The 11,849-nt window shown below is 39.7% G+C and overlaps 1 protein-coding gene across 1 annotated transcript; it reads right to left on the reverse strand.

Moving 5' to 3' along the window:
* Nucleotides 1–8,662: 8,662 nt before the first annotated feature.
* cmc4 (C-x(9)-C motif containing 4 homolog (S. cerevisiae)) lies at nucleotides 8,663–11,804 on the reverse strand. Its single transcript, XM_072594972.1, has 3 exons — nucleotides 11,571–11,804; nucleotides 10,240–10,307; nucleotides 8,663–9,029 (listed from the first exon to the last, which is right to left on the reverse strand). The coding sequence occupies exons 2-3, from the start codon at nucleotides 10,295–10,297 to the stop codon at nucleotides 8,881–8,883; spliced, it is 207 nt and encodes a 68-aa protein (XP_072451073.1). The 5' UTR covers nucleotides 10,298–10,307; nucleotides 11,571–11,804; the 3' UTR covers nucleotides 8,663–8,880.
* Between the last annotated feature and the right edge of the window lie 45 nt (nucleotides 11,805–11,849).

The raw sequence follows: 11,849 nt of genomic DNA on the forward strand, positions 1-11,849 counted from the left end.
TTTGGTTAAGAAAAAGAAAGAAGCATATGTCAGGTATAGACCGGATAGATCGAGTGAATCCTTAGAATATAAAGAAAGTAGGAATATACTTAAGAGGGAAATCAGGAGGGCAAAACGGGGACATGAGATAGCTTTGGCAAATAGAATTAAGGAGAATCTAAAGGGTTTTTACAAATGTATTAAGGACAAAAGGGTAACTAGGGAGAGAAAGATCAGCAAGGCGGCCTTTGTGTGGAGCTACAGAAAATTGTGGAGATACTAAATGAATATTTTGCATCAGTATTTATTGTGGAAAAGGATATAGAAGATATAGACTGGGGAAATAGATGGTGACATCTTGCAAAATGTCCAGATTACAGAGGAGGAAGTGCTGGATGTCTTGAAATGGGTAAAGGTGGATAATCCCCAGGACCTGATCAGGTGTACCCGAGAACTCTGTGGGAAGCTAGAGAAGTGATTGCTGGGCCTCTTGCTGAGATATTTCTATCATCGATAGTCACAGGTGCGGTGCTGGAAGACTGGAGGTTGGCAAATGTGGTGCCACTGTTTAAGAAGGCGGTAAGGACAAGCCAGGGAACTATAGACCGGTGAGCCTGACCTCGGTGGTGGGCAAGTTGTTGGAGGGAATCCTGAGGGACAGGATGTACATGTATTTGGAAAGGCAAGGACTGATTTGGGATAGTCAACATGGCTTTGTGCATGCAAAATCATGTCTCACAAACTTGATTGAGTGTTTTGAAGAAGTAACAAAGAAGACTGAGGGCAGAACAGTAGATATGATCTATATGGACTTCAGTAAGGCATTTGACAAGGTTCCCCATGGGAGACTGATTAGCAAGGATAGATCTCATGGAATACAGGGAGAACTCGCCATTTGGATATAGAACTGGCTCAAAGATAGAAGACAGAGGGTGGTGATGGAGGGTTGTTTTTCAGACTGGAGGCCTGTGACTAGTGGAGTGCCACAAGGATCGGTGCTGGACCCTCTACTTTTTGTCATTTACATAAATGATTCGGATGCGAGCATGAGAGGTGTAAGTTTGCAGATGACACCAAAATTGGAGGTGTAGTGGACAGCGAAGAGGGTTACCCCAGATTACAACAGGATCTGGACCCGATGGGCTGAGAAGTGGCAGATGGAGTTTAATTCGGATAAATGTGAGGTGCTGCATTTTGGGAAAGCAAATCTTAGCAGGACTTATACATTTAACGGTAAGGTCCTAGGGCGTGTTGCTGAACAAAGAGACCTCGGAGTGCAGGTTCTTAGCTCCTTGAGAGTGGAGTCACAGGTAGATAAGATAGTGAAGAAGGCGTTTGGTATGCTTTCCTTTATTGGTCAGAGTATTGAGTACAGGAGTTGGGAGGTTATGTTGTGGCTGTACAGGACATTGGTTAGGCCACTGTTGGAATACTGCGTGCAATTCTGGACTCCATCTATCGGAAAGATGTTGTGAAACTTGAAAGGGTTCAGAAAAGATTTACAAGGATGTTGCCGGGGTTGGAGGATCTGAGCTACAGGGAGAGGCTGAACAGGCTAGGGCTGTTTTCCCTGGAACGTCGGGGGCTGAGTGGTGACCTTATGGAGGTTTACAAAATTATGAGGGGCATGGAAAGGATAAATAGACAAAGTCTTTTCCCTGGGGTCGGGGAGTCCAGAACTAGAGAGCATAGGTTTAGGGTGAGAGGGGAAAGATATAAAAGAGACCTAAGTGACAACGTTTACACACAGAGGGTGATATGTGTATGGAATGAGCTGCCAGAGGATGTGGTGGAGGCTAGCACAATTGCAGCATTTAAAAGGCATTTGGATGGGTATATGAATAGGAAGGGTTTGGAGGGATATAGGCTTTGTACTGGCAGGTGGGACTAGATTGGGTTGGGATATCTGGTCAGCATGGATGGGTTGGACCGTAGGGTCTGTTTCTATGCTATACATCTCTGACCAGTTGGGATGATGAGTAGATTCTGAAATTGGCAGGAAGTAATCTGTAAACAAATACTTATAATGAAGCAATGGCCATTGGGAACACTGGATAGGATGGTATTGGAGAATACTGGAAAATAGAAGCACAATATAAATAGTCATTTGGTAGTACAGAACCGGAGTCTGCTGACAAAGTGACACATTTTGTTCATTTTTTTTGCATCAAACTTATCAGAATAATTCATAAAAATTCAACATGCACGTTCTACCTCATGGCAATGCCTCTACCAGTCACAGTCTATCTGCAAAATAATCAGCACTCTCATGCAGTATGGTTTTATTTTGTTATTCATTCACAAGATGTGGGTATCACTGGCTAGAGCTGCATGTATTGCCCATCCCTGATTGCCCAGTGTACTGTTAAGAATCAACCACATTGCTGTAGGTCTGAAGTCATAGGTCAGCCAGACCAGGTCAGGATGGCAGTTTCTTTCCCTGAAGAACGTTAGTGAACCAGATTGTTTAGAAAAACCTATCAATATGGTCATCATTAGACTTTTAATTCCAGATTCTTACTGAATTCAAACTTCACCATCTGCCTTGGTGGGATTCAAACCCAGATCTCCAGAACATTAACTGGTTTCTGGATTACACCACTTGACCAATGTCTCCCATGAAATGTCCTGATAAGTACAAGATGAAAAGTTTTGACAAAACATTGTTTCAGCAATTCTCGAAGGAAAAAGTATTCTGTTTTCATGGTAGAGAATATAAAAATCATTTCAGTAATAGCTGTAAATCAGGGGTGGAAGAGAGAGGAACTTAAAGAGGAATTTATAATCACTAGGCAAGTGGTACTAAGCAAACTGATAGAGCTGTGAATGTAAGACCATTATGATATAGGAGTAGAAATAAATTATTTGGTTTATTGATTGCGCTCCGTCATTCAACGAGATAGCTTAATGTTCCATGATATAAATGCTACAGGAAGGATAGAAAGGGAGACGAGAGGAGGGGGGAGCGGCATTTTTGATAAAGGATAGCTTTATGGCTGTACTTAGGATATTCCTGGAAATATGTCCAGGGAAGTTATTTGGGTGGAACTGAGAAATAAGAAAGGGATATTCACCTCATTGGGATTGTGTTATGGACCCCCTTAATAGCAGGAACTTGAGAAACAAATTTGTAAGATCTCAGTTATCTGTAAGGATAATAGGGTGGTTATGGTAGGGGATTTTAACTTTACAAACAATGACTGGGACTGCCATAGACAGTATAGGGTTTGGATGGAGAGGAATTTGTTAATTGTGGGGAAAAAAAATTCTAATTCAGTATGTTGATGAACCCACTATAGAAGGTGCAAAACTTGACCTACTCTTGGGAAATCAGGCAGGGCAGGTAACTGAGATACCAGTGGGGGAGCACTTTGGGGCCAGTGACCATAATTCTATTAGTTTTAAAATAATGATGGAAAAGGATAGACCAGATCTGAAAGTTGAAGTTCTAAATTGGAGAAAGGCCAGTTTTGATGGTATTAAGCAAGAACTTTCAAAAGCGGATTGGAGACAGATATTCTCAGGTGAAGGGTCGGCTGGAAAATGGGAAGCCTTCAGAAATGAGATAACGAGAGTCCAGAGACAGTATATTCCTGTTCGGATGAAAGGAAAGATTGGTAGGTGTGGAGAATGCTGGATGACTGGAGAAATTGAGGGTTTGGTTAAGAAAAAGAAGGAAGCATGTCATGTATACAGTAGACAGGAGGGATCGTCTGAATCCTTAGAAGAGTGTAAAGATAGTAGGAGTATACTTAAGAATGAAATCAGAAGGGCAAAAGGGGACATGAGATAGCTTTGGCAAATAAGATTAAGAAGAATCCAAAGGGTTTTTACAAATACATTAAGGACAAAGGGGTAACTAGGGAGGGAATAGGGCCTCTCAAAGGTCAGCAAGGTGGCTTTTGTGTGGAGCTGCAGGAGATGGGGGAGATACTAAACAAGTATTTTGCATCAATGTTTAGTGTGGAGAAGGACATGGAAGATATAGAATGTAGGGAAATAGATGGTGACATCTTGAAAAATGGCTGTATTACAGAGGAGGAAGTGCTGGATGTCTTGAAATGCATAAAGGTGGATAAATCCCCAGGACCTGATCAAGTGTACCCTAGAACTCTGTGGGAAGCTAGGGAAGTAATTGGGCACTTTGCTGAGATATTTGTGTGTCTCATAAACTTGATTGAGTTTTTTGAAGAAGTAACAAAAAGGATTGATGAGGGCAGAGCACTGGACTTTATCTATATGGACTTCAGTAAGGCATTTGACAAGGTTCTCCATGGGACACTGGTTAGCAAGGTTAGATCTCATGGAATACAGGGAGAACTAGCCATTTGGATACAGAACTGGCTCAATGGTAGAAGACAGAGGGTATTGGTAGAAGGTTGTTTTTCAGACTGGAGGCTTGTGACCAGTGGAGTACCCCAAAGATAGGTGCTGGGTCCACTACTTTTCGTCATTTATGTAAATGATTTGGATGTGAACATAGGAGGTAAAGTTAGTAAGTTTGCAGATGACACCAACATTGGAGGTGTAGTTACATCGAAGAAGGTTACCTCAGATTACAACGGGATCTTAATTAGATGGGCCAATGGGCTGAGGAGTGGCAGATGGAGTTTAGATAAATGCGAGGTGTTGCATTGTGGGAAAGCAAATCTTAGCAGGACTTATACACTAAATGTTAATGTCCTAGGGACTGTTGCCGAACAAAGAGACCTTGGAGTGCAGGTTCATAGCTCCTTGAAAGTAGAGTTGCAGATAGATAGATAATGAAGATGATGTTTGGTATGCTTTCCTTTATTGGTCAGACCACTGAGTAGGAGTTGGGAGGTCATGTTGCGGCTATACGGGATGTTGGTCAGGCCACTTTTGTAATATTGCATGCAATTCTGGTCTCCTTCCTATTGGAAGGATGTTGTGAAATTTTAAAGGATTCAGAAAAGATTTACAAGGAAATTGCCTAGATTGGAGGATTTGAATTATAGGGAGAGGTTGAATAGGTTGGGGCTGTTTTCCCTGGAGCGTCGGACGCTGAGGGCTGAGCTTATAGCAGTTTATAAAATCATGAGGGGCATGGATAGGGTAAATAGACAAGGTCTTTTCCCTGGGGTCGGGGAGTGCAGAACTAGAGTGCATAGTTTTAGGGTGAGAGGGGAAAGATATAAAAGAGACCTAAGGGGCAACATTTTCACGCAGAGGGTGGTACGTGTATGGAATGAGGTGCCAGAGGAAAGGGTGGAGGCTGGTACAATTGCAACATTTAAAAGGCATCTGGATGGGTATATGAATAGGAAGGGTTTGGAGGGATATGGGCTGGGTGCTGGCAGGTGGGACTAGATTGGGTTGGGATATCTGGTCAGCAAGGATGGGTTGGACCGAAGGGTCTGTTTCCATGCTATACATCTCTATGACTCTATCTGATAATCACCAACTTCACTTCCCTGCCTTTTCTCCCATAATCCTTGATTTCCTTAATGATTAGGAATCTATCTCAACCTTGAATATACTTAATAATCCGGCCTCGACAGCTCTCTGCGGCAAAGAATTCCACAGATTCACTCCCCTTTGAGAGAAGAAATTTTTCCTCATCTCTACCTTGAATGGGTGACTTCTTACTGAGATTATGTTCTTTGGTCGTAGACTCTTCGACCAAGGGAAACAACCTCCCAGCATTGATCTTGTCAAGTCCCCTTAGAATACCATATGTTTCAATAACATGGTCTCTCATTCTTCTAAACTTCAATAAGTACAGACCCAGCCTACTCAGCCTTTCCTCAGAACAAAATATCTCTGTATCCATATCAACTGAATGAACCTAGAGGTTGTTAATGAGGTAGCAGATGCATTGGCATTAATTTTCCAAAATTCCTAGATCCCACAAGGGTTTAATCAAACTGGAAAGTAGCAAATATAACCTCCCTTTCAGAATGGAAAAGGAAATTATAGGCCAGTTAGCTTGAGGTCTGTTATGGGAAAGATGACTTTGAAATGTAGCAAATCAGCGTAGGCCATTTGGACTTCTGAGCCTGCTCCGCCATTAAATTGAATCACGTTTGATCAACTAACTCAGTACCCTGTTGCTAATTTCTCAACCTATACCTTTTGATCCCTTTCGGGCTAAGAAATATATCTCCTTGAAAGCAATCAATGTTTTGTCTTCTGTGGCAGAAGCTCCCACAGACTCACTACTCACTGGGTGAAAATATTTCTACTTATCCAAGCCCTAAATAGACTAACCCATTTCCTTAATTTGTGACTCCTGGTTCTTGACTCCCTGGTCATTGTGAACATTATTGCTGTGTTTACCCTGCCCAGTCCTGTTAGAATTGTATGGGTTTCTATGAATTTCCTCTCATTCTTCTAAACTTCCAGTGAATATAATCCTAACCAATCCAGTCTCTCTTCATACATCCCTTAAATCGAAGTCTGGTAAACTTTTGTTGTCCTCAGTCCATAGCCAGAACTTCCTTCTCAGATAAGCCTACCCAAACTGCTCGCAATACTACAGATATGAGCTCACCGAGGCCCTGTATAACTGTAGTGAGACATCCCTTCTCCTGTACTTAAAACCTCTCAATGAAAACCAACATACCATTTGCAGCCTTCATGTCCGCTGCACCTGCATGCTCACTTTCAGTGACTGGTGTCCAAGGGCATCCAGGTATTTTTGCATCTCCCACTTTCCCAATATATCACCTCTCAAATAATAATCTCTGTGTATTTGCCAACAAAAGGGATAACCTCACATTTATCCACATTATACTTCATCTGTCATTTGCCCATTCACTCAATTTATAGTTTCAAATAAACCTCTTGGACTATAACCTGGTGTTGTGTGACTTCTCACCTTATCTATATAAGCTCTTAAAATCATAATGGATAATACCCACTTACTCTCGTACTCTATTTCTTCTCTCTTAATCACTCTGTCCTCCTTTGGTGAAATCTAAACTGATCCTACTCCTCAAGTCTGTTGCTTTTTTTTTGGCCAATTTTTTGTCCTCTCCTTGGATATAATACTACCTCTAATTTACCTTGTTAGCCACGGTTGGGCTACCTTTCGTGTTTTATTTTCTGCCAGGCAGGAAAGAACAATTGTTACATTTCTGCTGCAGTGAAATTATACAGCTATTCAGGGATGTTATAATTGTTGTGAGTAAAACAAATCCAGATCCCACAGAGGTTGGTCTTAAGACCTGGTGGATAGATTCTTGTTGGGCGGGGATCAAAGGTTACCAGGGACAAATAGGAATATGGAATTTGAAGCACAACCAGCTCAGCCATGATCTTATTGTTTGGCAGAGCAGGCTTGTGGGGTCAAATGGGCTACTTCTGCTCCTATTTTGTAAGTTCATGTTTGCGTTCTCAATTTGCATTTCAATTCATAAATAGCACAGAAATGTTTTTTCCATCTCAGCAAATTGCATGATTGCGATAAATTGCAATAGGGGTACAATAACTATCTAAGAGGTGAGAAGAAATTAGTTTATTTCCGTTCTCACTATTTAATATCACATGGTTGTCAGCATTGAAGCCAGATTTCTTGTTCACACTATAAACAACGGAGTTTCATGTAACAGTTGTTTTAGTAACTTCCATTTTCTATTTAAAAAGAAACTTGTTTTAGTAATTTCCATTTTCGATCTAAAAAGAAACTAAGTGCATTTATACTGCAACTTCTCGATGTCTGTTTATTGAAGAATATGAAAGTAACTTATGATAGGAACAATCCCAATTTTGCCAATCTATTCTTGCAAATGAAGTCTGTCATTAGTGGAATCATCCTTGAGAATCTTTTGTGAACAGATTTGAATGCCTTCAAATATTTCCTGAAATGTGTTTAAAATTTGTCACAGTTCTCCAGTTGAGGCCAAACCAATAATTTACAAAGGATCCTCCATTATAAAGAAAATAGAAGCAGGAGTAGGCCATTTGGCCCCGTGAAACTGCTCCACCATTCAACACAATCACCCTTTGATGCCTAAGAGCTATATCTAACACCTTGAAAACATTCAATGTTTTAGCCTCAACCACTTTTTGTAGCAGAGAATTCCACAGGCCCACAATTCTCTGTGTGAAGAAATTTCTCAATCCTAACTGCCCCATTCTTAACTTACTTGCTTTTGTACTCTGTGTCTCCAGTTAGGAAGCCCAGGATCTTGTATGTCTTATAAGCTACTTTTTCACCTGGTTCTGCTGCGTTCAACATTTTGTGTACATATGTTTCCAGTTTTTTTGCTCTTACACCCTTAAAAGCTCACACTGTGTTTGACCAAAATTAATAGATAGTGCCACTTCCATTTTTGCTAACATTTAATGATTGAAGTAATATCTTATTAGATCTTAATACAGTGAAAGTGAAAGTGAACTAGACAATGAGTGACAACATTCTGGCAGAATGTGACCATGATTAAATAGAATTCAGAATCACATAGCATCAATCTATAAATAGATAATTAACAAAAAAAAATCAGTCAATAGAATTCTGATATTCTTGTACATTATGATGGTTTGTAATGATTGCGATTACTGCACTTACTGCATCCCTGACTACCTTTATAAATAACTAATTAAATAGTTGAAATACCACACACACAGTCTACTTCCATTCTATTTCAAAACGATATTCACATTCTAGGATGAAATAACTGGCAGTTTACCAAAAATATAGTTGATATCCAGACAATCATCAAGTATAAATTTAGAATACATTATTTAATTCAATTTTTGTGCCATTCTGTACACTTCAGATTTAACATTTGACTGGGAGGAGATTTCAAGACATTGCTATGCTCATTATATCATCATTCCAAATCCTCATGGTTAGTCATGATGTAACTCATAATCAAAGTCTGGTGCAATACTTTGGCAATCTTAAGAAGTGATATATGACTAAAGGATTTATATTCACTGACAATTAGTGGATATCTGTAAGCTTTTCTTTTCCTCTTCTTTCAAAAACCCTGAACAGCAAACAGACGTCTTTGCATATATCTTACAGCACTTGTGCATTTCTTCAATTACATGCTGGCATCTGCTTTCTTGATAATGATTAGCTGTAAAGGACACATGAGAAATGAGGAATCATCCAAAGACCATAGGTGTCATTCCGGTTCAGCTTTCATACAGGAACATCTGCCATTGATCCAAGCTGGTCCTTTTTGGCAGCACAGAATGGAAAGGAATAACCACTTTCCTCTAGGATTTAATTTTTCAAGTACTATTAATGAACTGAACTATGTGATGGAGGTGAAAAGTGTTCTCTTAGTCCATTCTTATGAAATTACTGACTTCAGGTTTTAGAAGTGTAAGTGGCCAGTCTCGATAGTATGTGGCAGGCTGCTGCCATGATTCGGAGGGATTGGGAGAAGAGAGACAGAAAGAGAGAGAGGAAAGAATTGGCCAAAATATGAAGGAATATTAAGATAAAATCCTAGACAACATGACATTTAGCTATTCACATCAGCAACTCCAAATATTCACATTAGCAACTTCTTTTTTTCAAAAACAGAAAATTATATTGTTAAGTATAAAATTGTGTTATGCTGTTAACTTTCTTGGAAGCTGACAGTCAACGTTTTTGCTTTTTTTTAATGAAGGTAATTGCAAAAAAGATATAGTTCAGAGTTGCTAGACAAGTATCTGAAATTGAGAGTGTCGTGCTGGAAAAGCACAGCAGGTCAGACAGCATCCAAGAAGCAGGAGAACTGATGTTTCAGGCAAGAGCCCTTCATCAGAATCATGATTCCTGATAAAGGGCTCTTGCCCGAAATGTCGATTCTCCTGCTCCTCGGATGTTGCCTGACTGGATGTGCTTTTCCAGCACCAGACTCTCGACTCTGATCTCCAGCATCTGCAGTCCTCAATTTCTCCTAATATCTAGAATTGGTGGGTTAAATTATGAGGAAGGGTTGGACAAGCTAAACTTGCATTTGTATTTTTAGATATTGAAGTTGTCGAGGGGTAGGAAGAGAAAGTGGGAATAAGGCAATGAGATAAAGGATCAACAATGAACATAATAAATGGCAGAGCAGATTCAAATGGCCAAATAACTGTTTCTTGTTTCTATGTATGTATGTATGTATTGTAATGACAAAATGTCAAGCACCATGTGAAGCTGTTCAATAATATTACAAATAAATTTGCATGACTTTAGTGTCTCAATAAAATTTAACTAATTTGGGATAAATGATAAAGGGCGAATGATGAGTATCAGATACTTCAAACTAAGCACACTGAAGGAGAAAATGAAAACTTAAATTTCACCTTGTAAGCACTTCTGTATTTCACAGGCTTGTTTCTGACAGGGGTCTTTAGTAGACATAACAAAGCACCTGAAAAAGAAATTGGTAGATTGACATTTTTGTTTGCACTTTTACACAGTTTGTTCAATGGCTAAATGTAAAATGTAAGACATGGGGTACAATAACTATATAAGAGATGAGAAGAAATTAGTTTATTTCCATTCTAACTGTTCAATGTCACAAGGTTGTCAGCACTGAAGCCATATTTCTTGTTTACACTATAAACAACAGAGTTCCATGTAACAGTTGTTTTAGTAATTTCCATTTTCTATTTAAAAAGGAACTAAGTGTGTTTATACTGCAACTTCTCAGTGTCTGTTTCAGTCACGTGGAAGCCTTTACATCATCTCAGAAGTGAAACATGAATTGATTCTGAAATTACATGGGAAGAGTAGGCATTTTGACACTACATGGGAGTGGAACTCTGGAGTCAAAGCAGTGGGGCATTTTAAAAAAGTTATCTGCAGTTAATTTAAATATTTTAACTAGTACTGACAAAGAGGGAACAAACATGCTGAGCAGTGTAAACAGAACTGCTAATTATAACCTTACATTTTCATCATCAGCAAGCTGGGAAAACCTTTTTTGAGATATAGAGATGCCGGTGTTGGACTGGGCTGTACAAAGTTAAAAGTCACACAACACCAGGTTATAGTTCAACAGGTTAAATTGGAAGCACTAGGTTTCAGAGTGCTGCTGCTTCATCAGGTGGTTGTGGAGTATAAGTTCCTTGTGTGATTTTTAACTTTTTTTTGAGAGCTTGTCTAAAAAAATTTGAAGATATTCTAAACATGCAAACGTATCCCAAATTTATTTCTTAAAATACTTCTACGTGTCATGTGCAGATTCAGACATCACTTCTTCAAACGTTCAGATACAAAAATATTAAATCCCAACTAGTGACCTTTTCCCTGCTTGCCATTAGTTTTGAATGTACCAAAAGGTTTCAACTCTGTCTTGAATGTAATTTCCAAGAACAAGCAGGATATCTATGATAGGTCTGAATTCTCAATGTTTTGTCAATCTCTTCCATCTATGAAATTCTATTCCTAAGACATTTGGTTTAAAGATATCCATTTTGCTGTGTCCTACAGGCTGCAGATCAGCAATTATCAAGATTGGTATTTTGTTTCTGTTTCATTCGTAAGGGGAGGAGGAGGGACTTATTTAGACACAGCTCCTGAAAGCTCAAGGTACAAACTTAACCCGTCCTTTTCAGGAATCTGATCAAAGTGCTGTAAGACTAACTATAATAACAATAACCATATGGATATACTTTCTCATCAAACTGACCTGTCTGGCTTCAGACCTTTAACTGCTCTGGAGAGCCAGTGTCACCTCATAAATTGCTCGTGTTCAGCGCCCAATGAACATATGAAAATTAAATATAAACAGCTTTTCAGTTACAATTGATGTGCACAATGCGAACTCCCTCTGCCTGAAATTTTAAAGTTACGTCTATCCTCCTATTTTTTTTCTCTCTTTCACGCCCCGCCGCTGGCACAATGTTAACTCGGGGGAACGTTCCCGGAACCGAGTTGCGACGCGCGCGCTTGCCGCCCGGCGCCGGTT

Source organism: Chiloscyllium punctatum, chromosome 25 (genome assembly GCF_047496795.1).
Source record: "Chiloscyllium punctatum isolate Juve2018m chromosome 25, sChiPun1.3, whole genome shotgun sequence".
Taxonomy (NCBI): Eukaryota; Metazoa; Chordata; class Chondrichthyes; order Orectolobiformes; family Hemiscylliidae; genus Chiloscyllium; species Chiloscyllium punctatum.

Excerpts from the sequence above, each read along its gene's own strand:
- cmc4 (XM_072594972.1), bottom strand. The coding sequence starts at position 10,297 with ATGTCTACTAAAGACCCCTGTCAGAAACAAGCCTGTGAAATACAGAAG. Across the intron at positions 9,030-10,239 it reads AATACAGAAGTGCTTACAAG|CTAATCATTATCAAGAAAGC; the intron begins GTGAAATTTAAG and ends TGTCCTTTACAG.